The following is a 14,120-nucleotide window of genomic DNA, read 5'->3' as shown; positions in this document are numbered from 1 at the left end:
AAAAAAAAAAAAAAAATTAGTCAAGCATGATGGTGTGGGCCTATAGTCCTGGCTACTGCTGAGACGAGAGGATTGTTTGAGCCCAAGAGGCCAAGGCTACAATAAGCTGTGATCACGCCACTACACTCCAGCCTGGACAACAGAGGGAGATCATTGTCCCTTAAAACAAAAAATTATTCGAATAGATCTATTAGTTCAATCCTCTATCTTAAAATATAGCATATCTATAATGTCATTGAAATTTTTCAAAATCCTCAGATGCAAGATACCTTATCACAAGAGTAGAATGATTTAGCTTTACTTTAAAATGTTCATGGAAAAAATAAAATAAAATGTTCATGGAGCATGAAAGATCACAGTCTTTGAGGTCAGAGAAACTGAGATTCAAAGACCAGCTCTGTTATTAGCAGTTTTATCTTGATTTCATCATCTGTAAAATGCAGATGTCTACCTCCTATAGTCTTGTTGTGAACAAAAGAATTAAGATTAAAAAAAAATTTTTTGAGACAGAGCCTTGCTCTGTTGCCCAGGCTAGAGTGCAGTGGAGCAATCTCAGCTCACTGCAACTTCCACCTCAAGTTCAAGCAATTCTGCTTCAGCCTCCCAAGTAGATGGGACTACAGGTGTGTGCCACCACACCTGGCTTTTTTTTTTTTTTTTTTTTTTTTGTAGAGATGGAATTCTTGCCACGTTGGCCAGGCTGGTCTTGAACTCCTGACCTCAGGTGATCCACAGGCCTTGGTCTCTCAAAATGCTGGGATTGCAGGCATGAGACACCGCACCCAGCCAGAATTAAGATAAATGTTATATTGTTGAGTACCTAGTGCCTGACCTGCATTAGATAATCAATAAATTACCTTCCCTTCAGCCTAAAACAGAAATCACACATAGAATTACAGTAATAGGCAGGGCCCTGTGGCTCACGCCTACAATGCTAGCACTTTGAAGTAGACAAATTGCTTGAGCTCAGGAGTTTGAGACCAGCCTGGGCAATATGGAAAAACCCCGTCTCCACTAAAAAATACAAAATTAGCCAGGTTTGGTAGTCTGCACCTGTAGTTCCACCTACTTGGGAGGCTGAGGCACTAGAATCGCTTGCATCAGGAGGGAGTGGTTGCCATGAGCTAAGATCATGCCACTGCACTCCAACCTGGGTGACAGAGAGAGACTGTCTAAAAAAAAAAAAAAAAGAAAAAGAAACATGGTCTGGCTGGGCAAGGTGGCTCATGCCTGTAATCCCAGCACTTTGGGAGGCTAAGGTGAGTGATCGCCTGAGGTCAGGAGTTCAAGGCCAGCCTGACCAACATAGTGAAACATTGTCTCTACTAAAAATACAAAAATTAGCTGGACGTGGTGGCAGGTGCTTGTAATCCAGCTACTCAGGAAGCTGAGGCAAGATAATCACTTGAACCCAGGAGGCACAGGTTGTGCAGTAAGCCAAAAACTGTGCCACTGCACTCCAGTCTGGGCGACAGAGCGAGACTGTCTTAAAAAAATAAAAAATAGAAATATGATACTAATAGGTAGTTCAATATGGGCACTAGTTTCAGAGGACCCAACGTTAACTTTACAATAGACCTTACAAGGAACTTGATACCTAATTAGTTAACTGATTCCTGTGGTACCTAGGAAATTAATAGACAGCAGGAAGTAAGGGAATTTTCTGCCAGGGCTTTAAGGGAGTGATGATAAGAAAGGGATGGTGTTTCTAGTCCTGAAAATAAAATAAAACACCTACTGCTGCTTCCTTCAGCACTACGTCTCCTCTATTTTTGAAAATGTAGCTCTAAACTATAGTGATTATGAGGCTTAGTCAGACTCCTTCCATCATTTGTTGATCACTAAATCTTCCCTAAGCACCAAGACAAGATAGCTGGGATCCCCACAGACAATGCCCCTGCTCTAATGGAGTTTCCTTTTTTGCAGGGGACCATTCACTGGGGCCATAAAAGGACCCTGGTCAAGACTGACAGAAACCTCTAATATCTAAGGTGAAAGAACTCTATGGAGATTCATTAAAATGCAAAATACTAAAAAGGCATCTAAGAGACCATTAAATTGTACTGCTGTCTAGTTTCTATTAATGCTAACAGTTAAATAAACTGATAAGTTAGAGAGTAGGTTATTAAATATTCACATGTGAGCTGCATGCAGCACATTTGTTTTGAGCCTGGCACACATAATAGGAGTTGGATAATATGGTAAGTTAATTAGTGAATAAGAGATTCCTTTTATACAAATATTCATGAAATTGAAATAAAGAACCAACTCTGAGATGTCTTGAATCAGGATATATTAAAATTATTCCAAAGTAAATGTATTTAACCAATTATTGCTAAATGATGATAATTCTAACATACGACATCTAACAAGTTATAACTTAGAGTCACAAATACATACATTTGTTTATTTCAAAATCATACATTTATTTATTCTTCACTAGACTCTCAAGGGGTAGAAATTATCATGTATAATTTTCAAGTGAGAAAATTGAGAGGCTGCTTGAATACTCTTAAATCATACTGATTTGCCAAAAGAACTTATTAATGAAAATAAAAATAAAATATCAACAACCCATTAAACTGATAAATATGCATGTTTAGAAGACGGAAAGCTGCACAGTTAAGGCATTTATAACATTGTAAAAGTAAATATAGAAAAAATACACTACCTCTCAATTACTTAGAACTTACTGACCTACTATGGGAGAATTACTGAATCACTGAAAATTACCACCTTGCATTAATGTTTCATTATCTAGCCAATCTATATCCTGAAATCTCCTCAACTTGTTTACCTAGTTTCGATATTCCTGGAGAATTCAAACAGAAATCTAAACAAAGCATAATTAGGCAAATTAACATGCTATGTTAAAATCCTACCACATAGTGGATTAGAGTCAGAGACATCAGCATGAACTTAATATGTATACAAATAGACAGACATAGGAACAATTATAGATATGTTTATATTTATGACTTAGTATACATACATATATTATCCAGAGGCCCTAGAAGCAGTGACACCCAGCAATAAGCAGACCCAGCTTATTTGGTTTCAAAATACATTCTCCAAAAGGAACCAAGGCTCCTTGGAGAAACAGCTGATTCTAGGGATGGGGCAGGGGCAATACAAGACGATCCTGAGGCATCTGGTAGCACCAGAAAAAAAGAAGCGTTCCAAAAACAAAAGGATGGGGACATGCCAAAAGACACAGGAGCCTTCCAGAAAGAGCTCTCAATGGCCAAAGTTGGAACAATTTGTGAAATAAATAATGTAGCACTGGCTTATAACCCAAAGTATAAAATAAATATACATGAGATGACAGTGATAAATAAATGATTGAATTAAATAAATGGAAGAAGAGACAAATCTTTCTTATGGAAGAACTTCAAAAACTATATGTAGCTAACCCCTGCTCCGAGAGATGGAACTTAATTCCACCCCCTTCTCACTCTTGCCAGTGTGCTAGATTTAGTGATTTGTGACCAAATTTTCTAGTGGAGAATCCTGGCAAACATTACTTTAACCAAGGTTAACATTTCCAGGGGTATCATGTGGATATCATGTACCCCTGACACAATGTGACGTCAGAATAGCACCTGTGTTCCTCTTTCCAGAAACCCTTAATCCCAGTCTAATTATCAGAAAACATCAGACAAATTCAGACTGGGAGAAGGAGGCTCTCTACAGGATACCTAGCCAGTATCCATGTAGACTTTCACGCTTAAGAAAAACAAGGGAAGACTGGGAAACTGTCCCAGACCTGAGGAGACTGGGAGACATAACTACATGCAATGTGGTACATCTTGCATGGGGCCCGTGAACAGAAGGAGAACATCAGTAGAAAAATGAGAAATCCAAAGAGTCTCAAATTTAGTTCAGAGTAATGTTCTAATGTCAGCCCCTGAGTTGTAACAAACATACCACAGTAACACAAGATGTTAACAATAGGGAAAACCAAATGAAGAGGGTACAGAAACTCTCCATATTGTTTCTAACTTTTTAATAATGAAAATTATCCCAAAATAGAAAGTTTATTTTTAAAAAGAGAAAGAAAGAAAATATGGTAGTTACCCACTACGTTGATTTTACAATCTACTGAAACAGTGTAAGCTGAAGTTTGAAGAAGACTGCTTTAGAAAATTTATGACTCTGGCAAAAATTATCAGAAATGTTTAGTAGTCTGTAAGTGATTTTGTTGAAATAAAGTATTTCAGAAAACGTTATTAATGGAAAATATTTAAAAAATACAGATAAGTTCTAAAACGCAACTACCATCTGTAATTATTCCAATAAGGAAATTTCCATCCCTACAACATTAATCCCCTTGAGAACTAAATTTCTACAACTGATTTTGTAAAAGACTAAAAAAAGGAAAGTAAGGAGATTTTAAGTATGATGAATTAGTCCTGCTCCCAACCTACAAAATTATCGGCTAGGTGAAATAAGATAAAAGAACTCAAGAGAAAACAAAAAATGCAATTCTAAACTTACCTGATAGGAATTTCATCATCACTGCCCATTTGTAGCAATCGCTCTTGTAGACGCCTCTCTTCACTACGAAGTTGTTTTCTCATTTCTGACAATTCCATAATTACGTTTTTTTTCTCCTCTGCAAATTCCCATTGATAAGTAAAACACAAGACAGGAATAAGAACAAAAGATTAAACACTAAAACACAACCTGACTAATAAAGTGAAACTGCTCAGAGAGAAAATTTTATGAAAGATATACTAACATTTTATATATACACACATACACAGATCATAATGTCATTAGGACCCACAAGTACATTTTTCATAATACAGGAATTTTAGAAGGAATATTCTTGGGGGAGCACAACTATAAACGAGATGCACAAGGGAGTTCCTTTGTGGTGATGGAACAATTCTGTATCTTGATTGTAGTGGTGGTCGCACAAATTGTGCATGATAAAAATGTACAGAAATATGCATACATAAATGCATGTAAAAACTGGTGGAATCTAATGGTCTGTAGAGCACATCAATGTCTACTTCCTGGCTGTGATATTGTACTACCTAAGATGTTACCCCAGGGGAAAGTTGGGGAAAGGGTACACAGCACCTCTCTATACTGTTTCTGCAATTTTCTATGAGTTTATAATTATTTCAAAATGAAAAGCTAAAAAGAGAAATACTCTCGGTAACAGGTTTAGTAGTTAACTCTACCTTCTGCACGGAGCTGATTTTTCCTGGCAGGTACCGGAGGTGACTGCGCCCTGGACATGGAACTTTCCTGTTTAACAATAATGACAAAGACATGCTCAGTATGTCTTCTCTACACAGAAGCTTGAAGGGAGTAATTTTTTTAAGTATTTATATGTAAAGAAAACCAAACTCCACATTATCCCTACCTCTAAAACTTATCCACCTGTATAGCTATTCTTCCTTCTCATCACGATGGAAGTGTCCTTCCCTCTACCCAAAGAGAATCCCTTCATCTCTACTCCGTATCTTGTAATTGTCTCCTATCCTCCTCCAATAATTCTTTTTCCAACTTCCACTCTCCAAGCATCTTTCTCTCAATCTATGTGTAAAAACCTCTCTATTCCTTAAAAAAAAAAAAAAAAAATTTTACCTCACCCTTATTGCTCACTGTCTCCTGTCCATTCTGTCCTTCCCTTCACAGCTGAGCTTCGTTAAAGAATAGTAAAATGCAGTACTTGTGGGGTCGACTGCCTATTCTCATTCACTTCTCAACACACAGCTATGGCCTTTGCTTTCACATGCATCACTCCAACAATACTGCCTTCATGAAAGTCATGAAGTGATCCCAAGTGACATATTCAGTGAGCATTTTACTTGGCCAGTAAAATGCTATTGTCTAAGACTGCTATTGTCTCTCACCCTCTCTCCATTCCTTTCTCTGCTTCGCAAATGTTGGTAATTCCCTAGTATTCTATTCTCAGCCTCCTTTACTTCTCTTCGGAACGCTGATCCTAGATGATGGTACTAATTTAACAAACACCAATATGTTGATGGTGTACAGGACTATAAATCAAGTCCAGAACTCTTTCTGCAGCCACAATTCATATTTTCAACTGCCTTCTCTATATAACCCTCACCAAAAACTTGAAAGTTATCATAGACTCCTACCCACCACACAGTCAACAAATAGTACTATTATGTCTCTCAAATGTATCGTAAAGCTGTCACACCTTCTCAGTTCTTGGTCCCACTGCCTTTGTTTGGGTCCTCAGTCTCACATCTGGACTTCTGCAAAAGCATTTTATCTCCATGTTTAGTCCTGCCCCACCTCCAAAACTTATCTCCATACCATTGCCTGAAAAAACATTATATAAAAGTGGCCATGTCATTCCCCTACTTAAAACATTACAGTGAATTCCCATGCATTATCTATCACAGACCTACTAAATCAGAATCTCAAAGGGTGAGATTAAGAAACATGTTCTTCTGACATATTTCTTTGCCTATTCTGGTGATTAGCCTTCCTGGAATCCACCAGCCTATGTAACAAAATCAAAGCTCTGAGCACTCCATACAACATGCCGCATATGTTCTGACCTCCACCTCCTCTGCTGCCTTAATGCACAGGCATCATCAGGCCAGACCACACCATAGAAGATTCTCCACATGTGCCATGAGCTTACACTGCTCTCCATGACTCTGCACAAGCTGAAAATCCCTCACCCTCCTTTTCAAGGCAAATTCCTGCATATTCTTCAAGCATTAACTTGAGGATCCATCTTAGAACATTTTCCCTGTTCTCTTTTCCTTGGAGCTCAGTCTAAAGTATAACAGGCTTCATGAGCATATCTACAGCTAGGGGCCTGGACAAGAATCATTTGCTAAATTATAGTTTGTCGAAACAAACTTCAGGGTATCAAGTACTGTCAGTTACAATCGAAGCAGCAGGCAAATTACTGTAGGTATCACCTGTATTTCAGATCTGAAAATATGTAACCTTCCCAAATATAATGAAAAAGAAAATTTCATTTGATCCCCCAATCCAAAATAACTGAGCTAGGATTAACAAATAAAAACTAAAGTACATACACGAATAAAGGAACTTATGATGCTGTCAATTGAAGGAGGTCTTTGGAGTCTGCTTGCAATTTTGTTCTGAAGAGCAGGAACTACAGGAGAAGGCTGTCTCAAGCGCTAAAAAATTTAAAAAATTTAAGAGCATATTTGCTTCATCATACTCACACACATATACACACATGCCCCTTATAGTTAATAAAGCCATCTAAGAAGTTTAGACTGTTATTGCTTTTATTTAATAAAATACTTTTTAGAAAAGTCAGAAATGCAGTTACATAAGATCAAACATGTTGGTTATGATAAACTTAAATGGATTTAGACATCTTTATTAAAACAGTATGACTGTCAAATTAGGATTAAAAAAAATCGACAAACTCAAGTAAAGCAACATAAAAGACGTAACAAAAGTAAAGAATCATCTTAATAAAAGGGTACATGAAAATACAAAAAATTAAAGAAAAAATTCCTCTTCTGGAAAACAATACAAATGAATCTCTAAAATCTAGATCTAGTCACTAACAGCATCATGGATGAGGGACCCTTCAAGATCACAATGGGGTTCTATATTTTAGTTTATAGTGTATTAAAACTTATGGTCCTCATCAAAACACTGAAGACATTAAAAAGTCCTAGCCAGGCATGGTGGCTCATGCCTGTAATCCCAGTAGTTTGGGAGGCTGAGGCGGGCCTATCACTTGAGGTCAGGAGTTGGAGACCAGCCTGCCCAACAAGGCAAAACCCCATCTCTACTAAACACAGAAAAAAATGAGCCAGGCATGTGGAACGTGTCTATAATCCCAGCTACTCGGGAGGCTAAGGCAGGAGGATCGCCTGAACCCAGGAGGCGGAGATTGCAGTGAGCCAAGATCACAACACTTCACTCCAGCCTGGGTGACAGATTCTGTCTCAAAAAAAAAAAAAAAAAAAAAAAAAAAAAAAAAAAAAAAAAAAAGTCCTAACAAAATGATAATAATTATCTGCATTTAAAAGGAAAAAAACTCAGACCAAAATGTATATGTGGATGTTAAATTCTTCATTTTATATAGCAGAAAATCAATTAATTTTAATAAAATTAAAAATATATGACAGAAGGGTATCCACAAGCAAAATTATAAAGACAACATAGACCTTCTAAAGCACTGTAGAGAATGGAGCAAACAAAGTCATAGTTCACATAACAAATGACCAAAAAGCTACCAAGGATGAAAAACACAAAAAAGTCAGAAATGCAATTAATGCAATCAGAGACATTAGTTTTGATAAACATTGGATTTAGATATCCTTATTTTAAAAGATAGGCTGGGTGCAGTGGCTCATGTCTATAATCCCAGCACTATGGGAGGCCAAGGCAGGCAGATCACCTGAGGTCAGATGTTCAAGATCAGCCTGGCCAACATGGTAAAACCCTGTATTTACTAAAAATGCAAAAATTAGCTGGGTGTGGTGGTATGCACCTATAATCCCAGGTACTGGGGAAGTTAAGGCAGGAGAATTGCTTGAATCCAGGAGGCAGAAGTTGCAGTGAACCAAGATCATCTCACTGCACGCCTGCCTGGATGACACAGTGACACTCCGTCTCTAAATAAATAAATGAAAATAAAAAGATAACTCAGATTAGGATTTTAAAAATTCAACAAACTAAAGAAAGATACAACCTAATTAAATAAAAAATCTAGTGACACAAAGGTAAAACTGAATAGACAAAAATATATATCAGACATACATAAATGAAAAAACTGATAGCAATGTTAATTTCAGAAAGGTAAATGCATTAAATGAGATAAAGCCAATTTAAAATTTTATGGTACTTTACAATTACATTCATAAAAGTATATATTACTAAAAAATAGCATTTTTTAATTTTTATTTTTATTTTTTTGAGACAGAGTCTCCCTCTGTCATCCAGGCTGGATCGCTGCGTTGCAATCACGGCTCACTGCAACCTCTGCCTCCCAAGTTCAAGTGATTTTTCTGCCTTAGTCTCCTGAGTAGCTGGGACTACAGGTACCCACCACCATGCCCAACTAATTTTTGTATTTGTTAGTAGAGACGGGGTTTCGCCACGTTGCCCAGGCTGGTCTCGAGACTCCTGGCCTCAAGTGATCTGCACAACTCGGTCTCCCAGAGTGCTGGGATTACAGGTGTGAGCCACCTCGCTAAGCCTTTCATTCTTAAATGATGAATTTTACAATAAAAAATTCTCTGTGAGGCAGGAAGTGGTGGCTCATGCCTGTGATCCCAGCACTTTGGGAGGCTGAGGCAGGAGGATCACCTGAGCCCAAGAATTTGATATCTGCCTGGGCAACATAGCAAGACCTGGTCTCTTTAACAAAAAAAAAAAAAAAGAAAGAAAGAAGGCCGGGTGTGGTGGCTCATGCCTATAATCTCAGCACTTTGAGGGGCCAAGGTGGGCAGATCACCTGAGGTCAGTTTGAGACCAGTCTGGGCAACATGGTGAAATCCGTCTCTACTAAAAACACAAAAATTAGCCAGGCATGATGGTGCACGTCTATAGTCCCAGCTACTAGGGAGGCTGAGTCAGGAGAATTGCTTGAACCCAAGAGGTGAAGGGTGCACTGACCCAAAACCGTGCCACTGCGCTCCAGCCTGGGCAACAGAGTGAGACTCCATCTTAACGAAAAAAAAAAAAAAAACCTCTGAATTTCTGTATTTAGTCTTGTTGTGAACCGTAACAAACAGTTCATGTTGTACTGGTCTGCAGACCATATTTTTAGGTGACGCTGCACATACCAAAGGAACAAGACTAAGAATGGCTGAGGTAAGTAAATCCATTACCTTCAATGGACAGAAAATACCAACAAAGCACAGTGACAGTACCTCATATAGAAAGTTCAGTACATTGCGCCCAGACTAAACAGTAAGACAGAATAGGAACAAAAGCACCTCCTTCTCTTTTTCCCTTTTTCTAACAACTACACAACTCTCACAGCAAAAGTGGGTTAAACTATGGGTTTGATTGACATTTTTCTCTCAAACTTACCTTTGTTTCTTCCCCAATCAAATTTTCTCTTTCATAGTAGTGCTGAAGCTGCAGGTTATATTTTTCTTCTTCTTCTTTCTTGTTTCTTTCTGCTTCTTTTCGTCTTTCTTCAGCTAACCGAATATGTTCTTCATTTTTTAGCCTTTGCTTCAAAATAAATAGAAAAACAGGCACTCCATATATACCTCTACATAGCACATTCAAAAATGTGCTGCCTTATCTGATAAAACAAGATAAAGATATAGATGACGTGATATGGTTCTTTAACATAAAGAAGTTATCTGCTTAAAAATAAAATATTAGGTATCTTTTATAAAGTCTTCAGGCAGCCTATAACTATTTTTTTAAAGTCATCATTTATCTCCTTTCTTAAATTACTTTCACCTTAATGAAATAATATCCAACGAATGGATATTGATCTGATATTTTCCTAAATGTACTCCAACACTGTTTCCTTCATAAGTAACAAATATCTTTTCAAGTCAAAATAAAGACTTAACCTTCAGACTAAGCAGTCAAAGAGAATTGGGAAAAAAGATGTACCTCCTCCTCTTTCTCCCTTTTCTTTTCCTGTTCCTCTTCATACTCCTGCTGAATCCGTGCCCTCTGTTCTGCAAGCCGTCTTTCTTCTTTTTCTTCTGCAATTCTCAGTCTCTCTCGTTCTGCTTCCTCTCTCTGTTTCTTTTCCTCAATCTAAAGAATTAAACCTAATTATTTATGCTGTAAAACTAGTGAAAAGTTAGAATATCACTTATATTTTTCCTGACAGCATATAACCTCAACATTTGTACCCTCTTTTAGCATGTCCCTAAATTTTTCAGTCTCCTGTGTTTTTAGGGAGGCTACATGGTTTACTGTACTGTTAAAAGCTTTGAGTTAAACTTCAGTTCCAACAAACATGACTGTGTGACCTTAAGAAACTTGCTTGTCCTTAGTTTTCTCTTTCTTCTGGTAAACAGAGTTATTAACGCCTACATCTCAAAGGAGTGCTCAAAGAATTAAAGTAAAACAATGTAAGGAACATAAAAGTTCCGCCTATATAGAAGGTTCTAAGCAAATAATTCATGATTGTATTATTCTATAGTGATTGCTGCCATTATATGTCAAAATTCTTGCACTTGATTATTATTCTAAAATAACAGTGAAATTAATATTCACTGTATCCAATCATTTTTAATGCAAGAACCACTTCTCCCAAATGCCCTTTGTTCTTTTCTATCTATAGAGGTTCATGGAGAAAGAACTAAAACTATTAGGTGTAGGACAATTTTGGTCACAAGGCCTCATAATTAAGTTTCATCTTGAATGCCACCTGGAGTCTATAGTGTTGAGTACTCTGAGGGAAATATTCTAAGGCAAAGCCTAAGATTTGAAGGAAAGAGGGGCCCTAAGAGATAGTCCACACCCCCGAGTAAGGCAGGGAAGAATGGCAGCATAGGAAATAGGTATTCATGTCTCTAAGGTTGTCAACAGATTTTAGTTATCCTTAGGTATGGATCATACTACTCATCATACTTTTGTTTTTCTTGTCTGTACTTCCTCTAGCTTCAATGTTGCTCTATTTAGTGTTGTTAATTTTTGAGCTATAAGAACTTTAATCTGGCCAGGTGCGGTGGCTCACGCCTGTAGTATCAGCTCTTTGAAAGGCTGAGGCAGGCAGATCAACTGAGGTTAAGAGTTCAAAACCAGCCTGGCCAACATGGTGAAATCCCGTCTCTACTAAAAATACAAAAATTAGCTGGGCGTTGTGGCGCATGCCTATAATCCCAACTACTCAGGAGGCTGAGACAGCAGAATCACTCAAACCCAGAGCAGAGGTTGCTGTGAGCTGAGATCATGGCACTGCACTCCAGCCTGGGTGACACAGTGAGATTCTGGGCGAAGGATATGAACAGACACTTTACAAAAGAAGACATACATGAGGCCAACAAACATATGAAAAAATGCTCATCATCACTGGTCATTAGAGAAATGCAAATCAAAACTACACTGAGATACCATCTCATGCCAGTTACAATGGCAATCATTAAAAGCTCTGGAGACAACAGATGCTGGAGAGGATGTGGAGAAATAGGAACACTTTTACACTGTTGGTGGGAGTGTAAATTAGTTCAACCATTGTGGAAGACAGTGTGGCAATTCCTCAAGGACCTAGAAATAGAAATTCCATTTGACCCAGCAATCCCATTACTGGGTATATATCCAAAGGATTATAAATCGTTCTACTATAAGGACACATGCACACAAATGTTCATTGCAGCACTGTTTGCAATAACAAAGACCTGGAATCAACCCAAATGCCCATCAATGATAGGCTGGACAGGGAAAATGTGGCACATATACACCATGGAATATTATGCAGCCATCAAAAACGATGAGTTTGGGTCCTTTGTGGGGACATGGATGAACCTGGAAACCATCATTCTCAGCAAACTGACAGAAGAGCAGAAGATCAAACACCACATGTGCTCACTCATAGGTGGGTGTTGAACAATGAAAACCCATGGACACAGGGAGGGGAGCACTACACACTGGGGTCTGTTGGGGGGAAATGGGGGAGGGACAGTGGGGGGTGGGGAGTTGGGGAGAGAGAGCATGGGGAGAAATGCCAGATATAGGTGAAGGGGAGGAAGGCAGCAAATCACACTGCCATGTGTGTACCTATGCAACTATCTTGCATGTTCTTCAAATGTACCCCAAAACCTAAAATGCAATAAAAATAAATAAAATAAAATAAAAAAGAACTTTAATCTTCTAACACATCCCGTGATTTTATATACTAGGGCTTTTCCAACACTTCTTTCTCACAACACTATTAAATATGCAAAAGCCTAATTAGTACTTTTAGTCAGCAATTTGCGTGCTATCACTTCAAGTCCAACATGACTAAAAAAAAAAATTTGTAATTCAACAAAATTTCGTATTCAATACTCAGTTCCCCCTTCTTCCTACTCCATGAAAAAAAAATTACATTCACAGGGTCATTTCTCCATCAAAATCAAAGAATATCAACTTGTAAACTATTAATGGATCATATACTTAATCGATCCAAAGCTCAATGCCAGTAGGAATGCTAGACAGCAGTTCAATAGTTTTCTGGTCTGGAAAGCAGGGAAAACTATCTTCTTGTCATGGTTTTCTAATTACATAACACAAAAATGTTTCAGAGTTCTTAAAAATATTTAATTTGTTAATTATTTTTAAAGCTGTAATTAAAAATGTCAAATATTCACAATTTGAGGTTGGTTGAGTTACTATATGTAAAAGTATCTTACAAACAATAAAAGCCTATATAGTTGTAAGAATTTTTTTTTGGCTGAATTCTACCTTAGACCATGGTAAGAATTGCTAAGCATTAGGGGGGGTACTTAAATTTTGACCAATTGTCATGGTCTATATACCACAGGGTCCTTTACGTTCAACAGAGACTCCAAACCTTCAACTTGCTGCTACCAGACTCGAGTGCACAATATTGGGACCTCTGGTGCCAATATCTTACATTCAACATTTATGTCATTTCTGTTGAACTTTAAAAATGCTTTTCGATCTATTTCCACTGTCATCCACTTTAGTAAAATATCCCTGCTTCCAGTCTTTGCAATCCTCCGTTATTATATCTTAAACAGTGATGTCATATCAATCATCCTTTTTTCACCCTGTCACTGAGGTAGGATAAAGTGGCATATCTTGGCTGACTGCAACCTCTGCCTCTTGGGTACATGTGATCCATCCACCTCAGCCGCCTAAGTAGCAGGGGCTACAGGCATATATTACCATGCCCAGCTAATTTTTTGTAGAAATGGGGTTTCACCATGTTGCCCAGGCTAGTCTCAAACTCCTGAGCTCAACCGATCTGCCCACCTTGGCCTCCTAAAATACTTCAATTACAGGTGCTAGCCACTACACCCAGCCTCATATCAATCATCCTTAAAGGCTCTATCCATTATGTCACTGCCTTATTTAAGAGTCAACAAGAATTAGGATTAAAAAGAAGGTATGTTTGAGGGCATCTATTTAAGAGTTTGGGGTTAGAGGGCGGGGTGTGGTGGCTCACACCTGTAATCCCAGCACTTTGGGAGGCCGAGGCAGGT

General features: G+C 38.0%; 1 protein-coding gene across 14 annotated transcripts in view; it reads right to left on the bottom strand.

The window, feature by feature from the left end:
- Window positions 1–14,120, bottom strand: part of CSPP1 (centrosome and spindle pole associated protein 1) — a 159,115-nt gene that overhangs the window by 29,463 nt on the left and 115,532 nt on the right. For all 14 annotated transcript variants that reach the window (XM_037735460.1, XM_017520217.2, XM_037735459.1 and 11 more), the window contains 5 exons: window positions 10,573–10,722; window positions 10,030–10,176; window positions 7,041–7,145; window positions 5,193–5,259; window positions 4,498–4,615 (listed from right to left, as the gene is read on the bottom strand). In XM_037735460.1, the coding sequence (XP_037591388.1) occupies window positions 4,498–4,615; window positions 5,193–5,259; window positions 7,041–7,145; window positions 10,030–10,176; window positions 10,573–10,722 (587 nt within the window). The remainder of the gene's footprint in view (window positions 1–4,497; window positions 4,616–5,192; window positions 5,260–7,040; window positions 7,146–10,029; window positions 10,177–10,572; window positions 10,723–14,120) is intronic.

The sequence above is a fragment of the Cebus imitator genome, unplaced genomic scaffold, assembly GCF_001604975.1.
Source record: "Cebus imitator isolate Cc_AM_T3 unplaced genomic scaffold, Cebus_imitator-1.0 Scaffold817, whole genome shotgun sequence".
Classification (NCBI taxonomy): Eukaryota; Metazoa; Chordata; class Mammalia; order Primates; family Cebidae; genus Cebus; species Cebus imitator.
The sequence above is the reverse complement of the archived record's forward strand: the minus strand, read 5'-3'. Positions and strand labels throughout refer to the sequence as shown.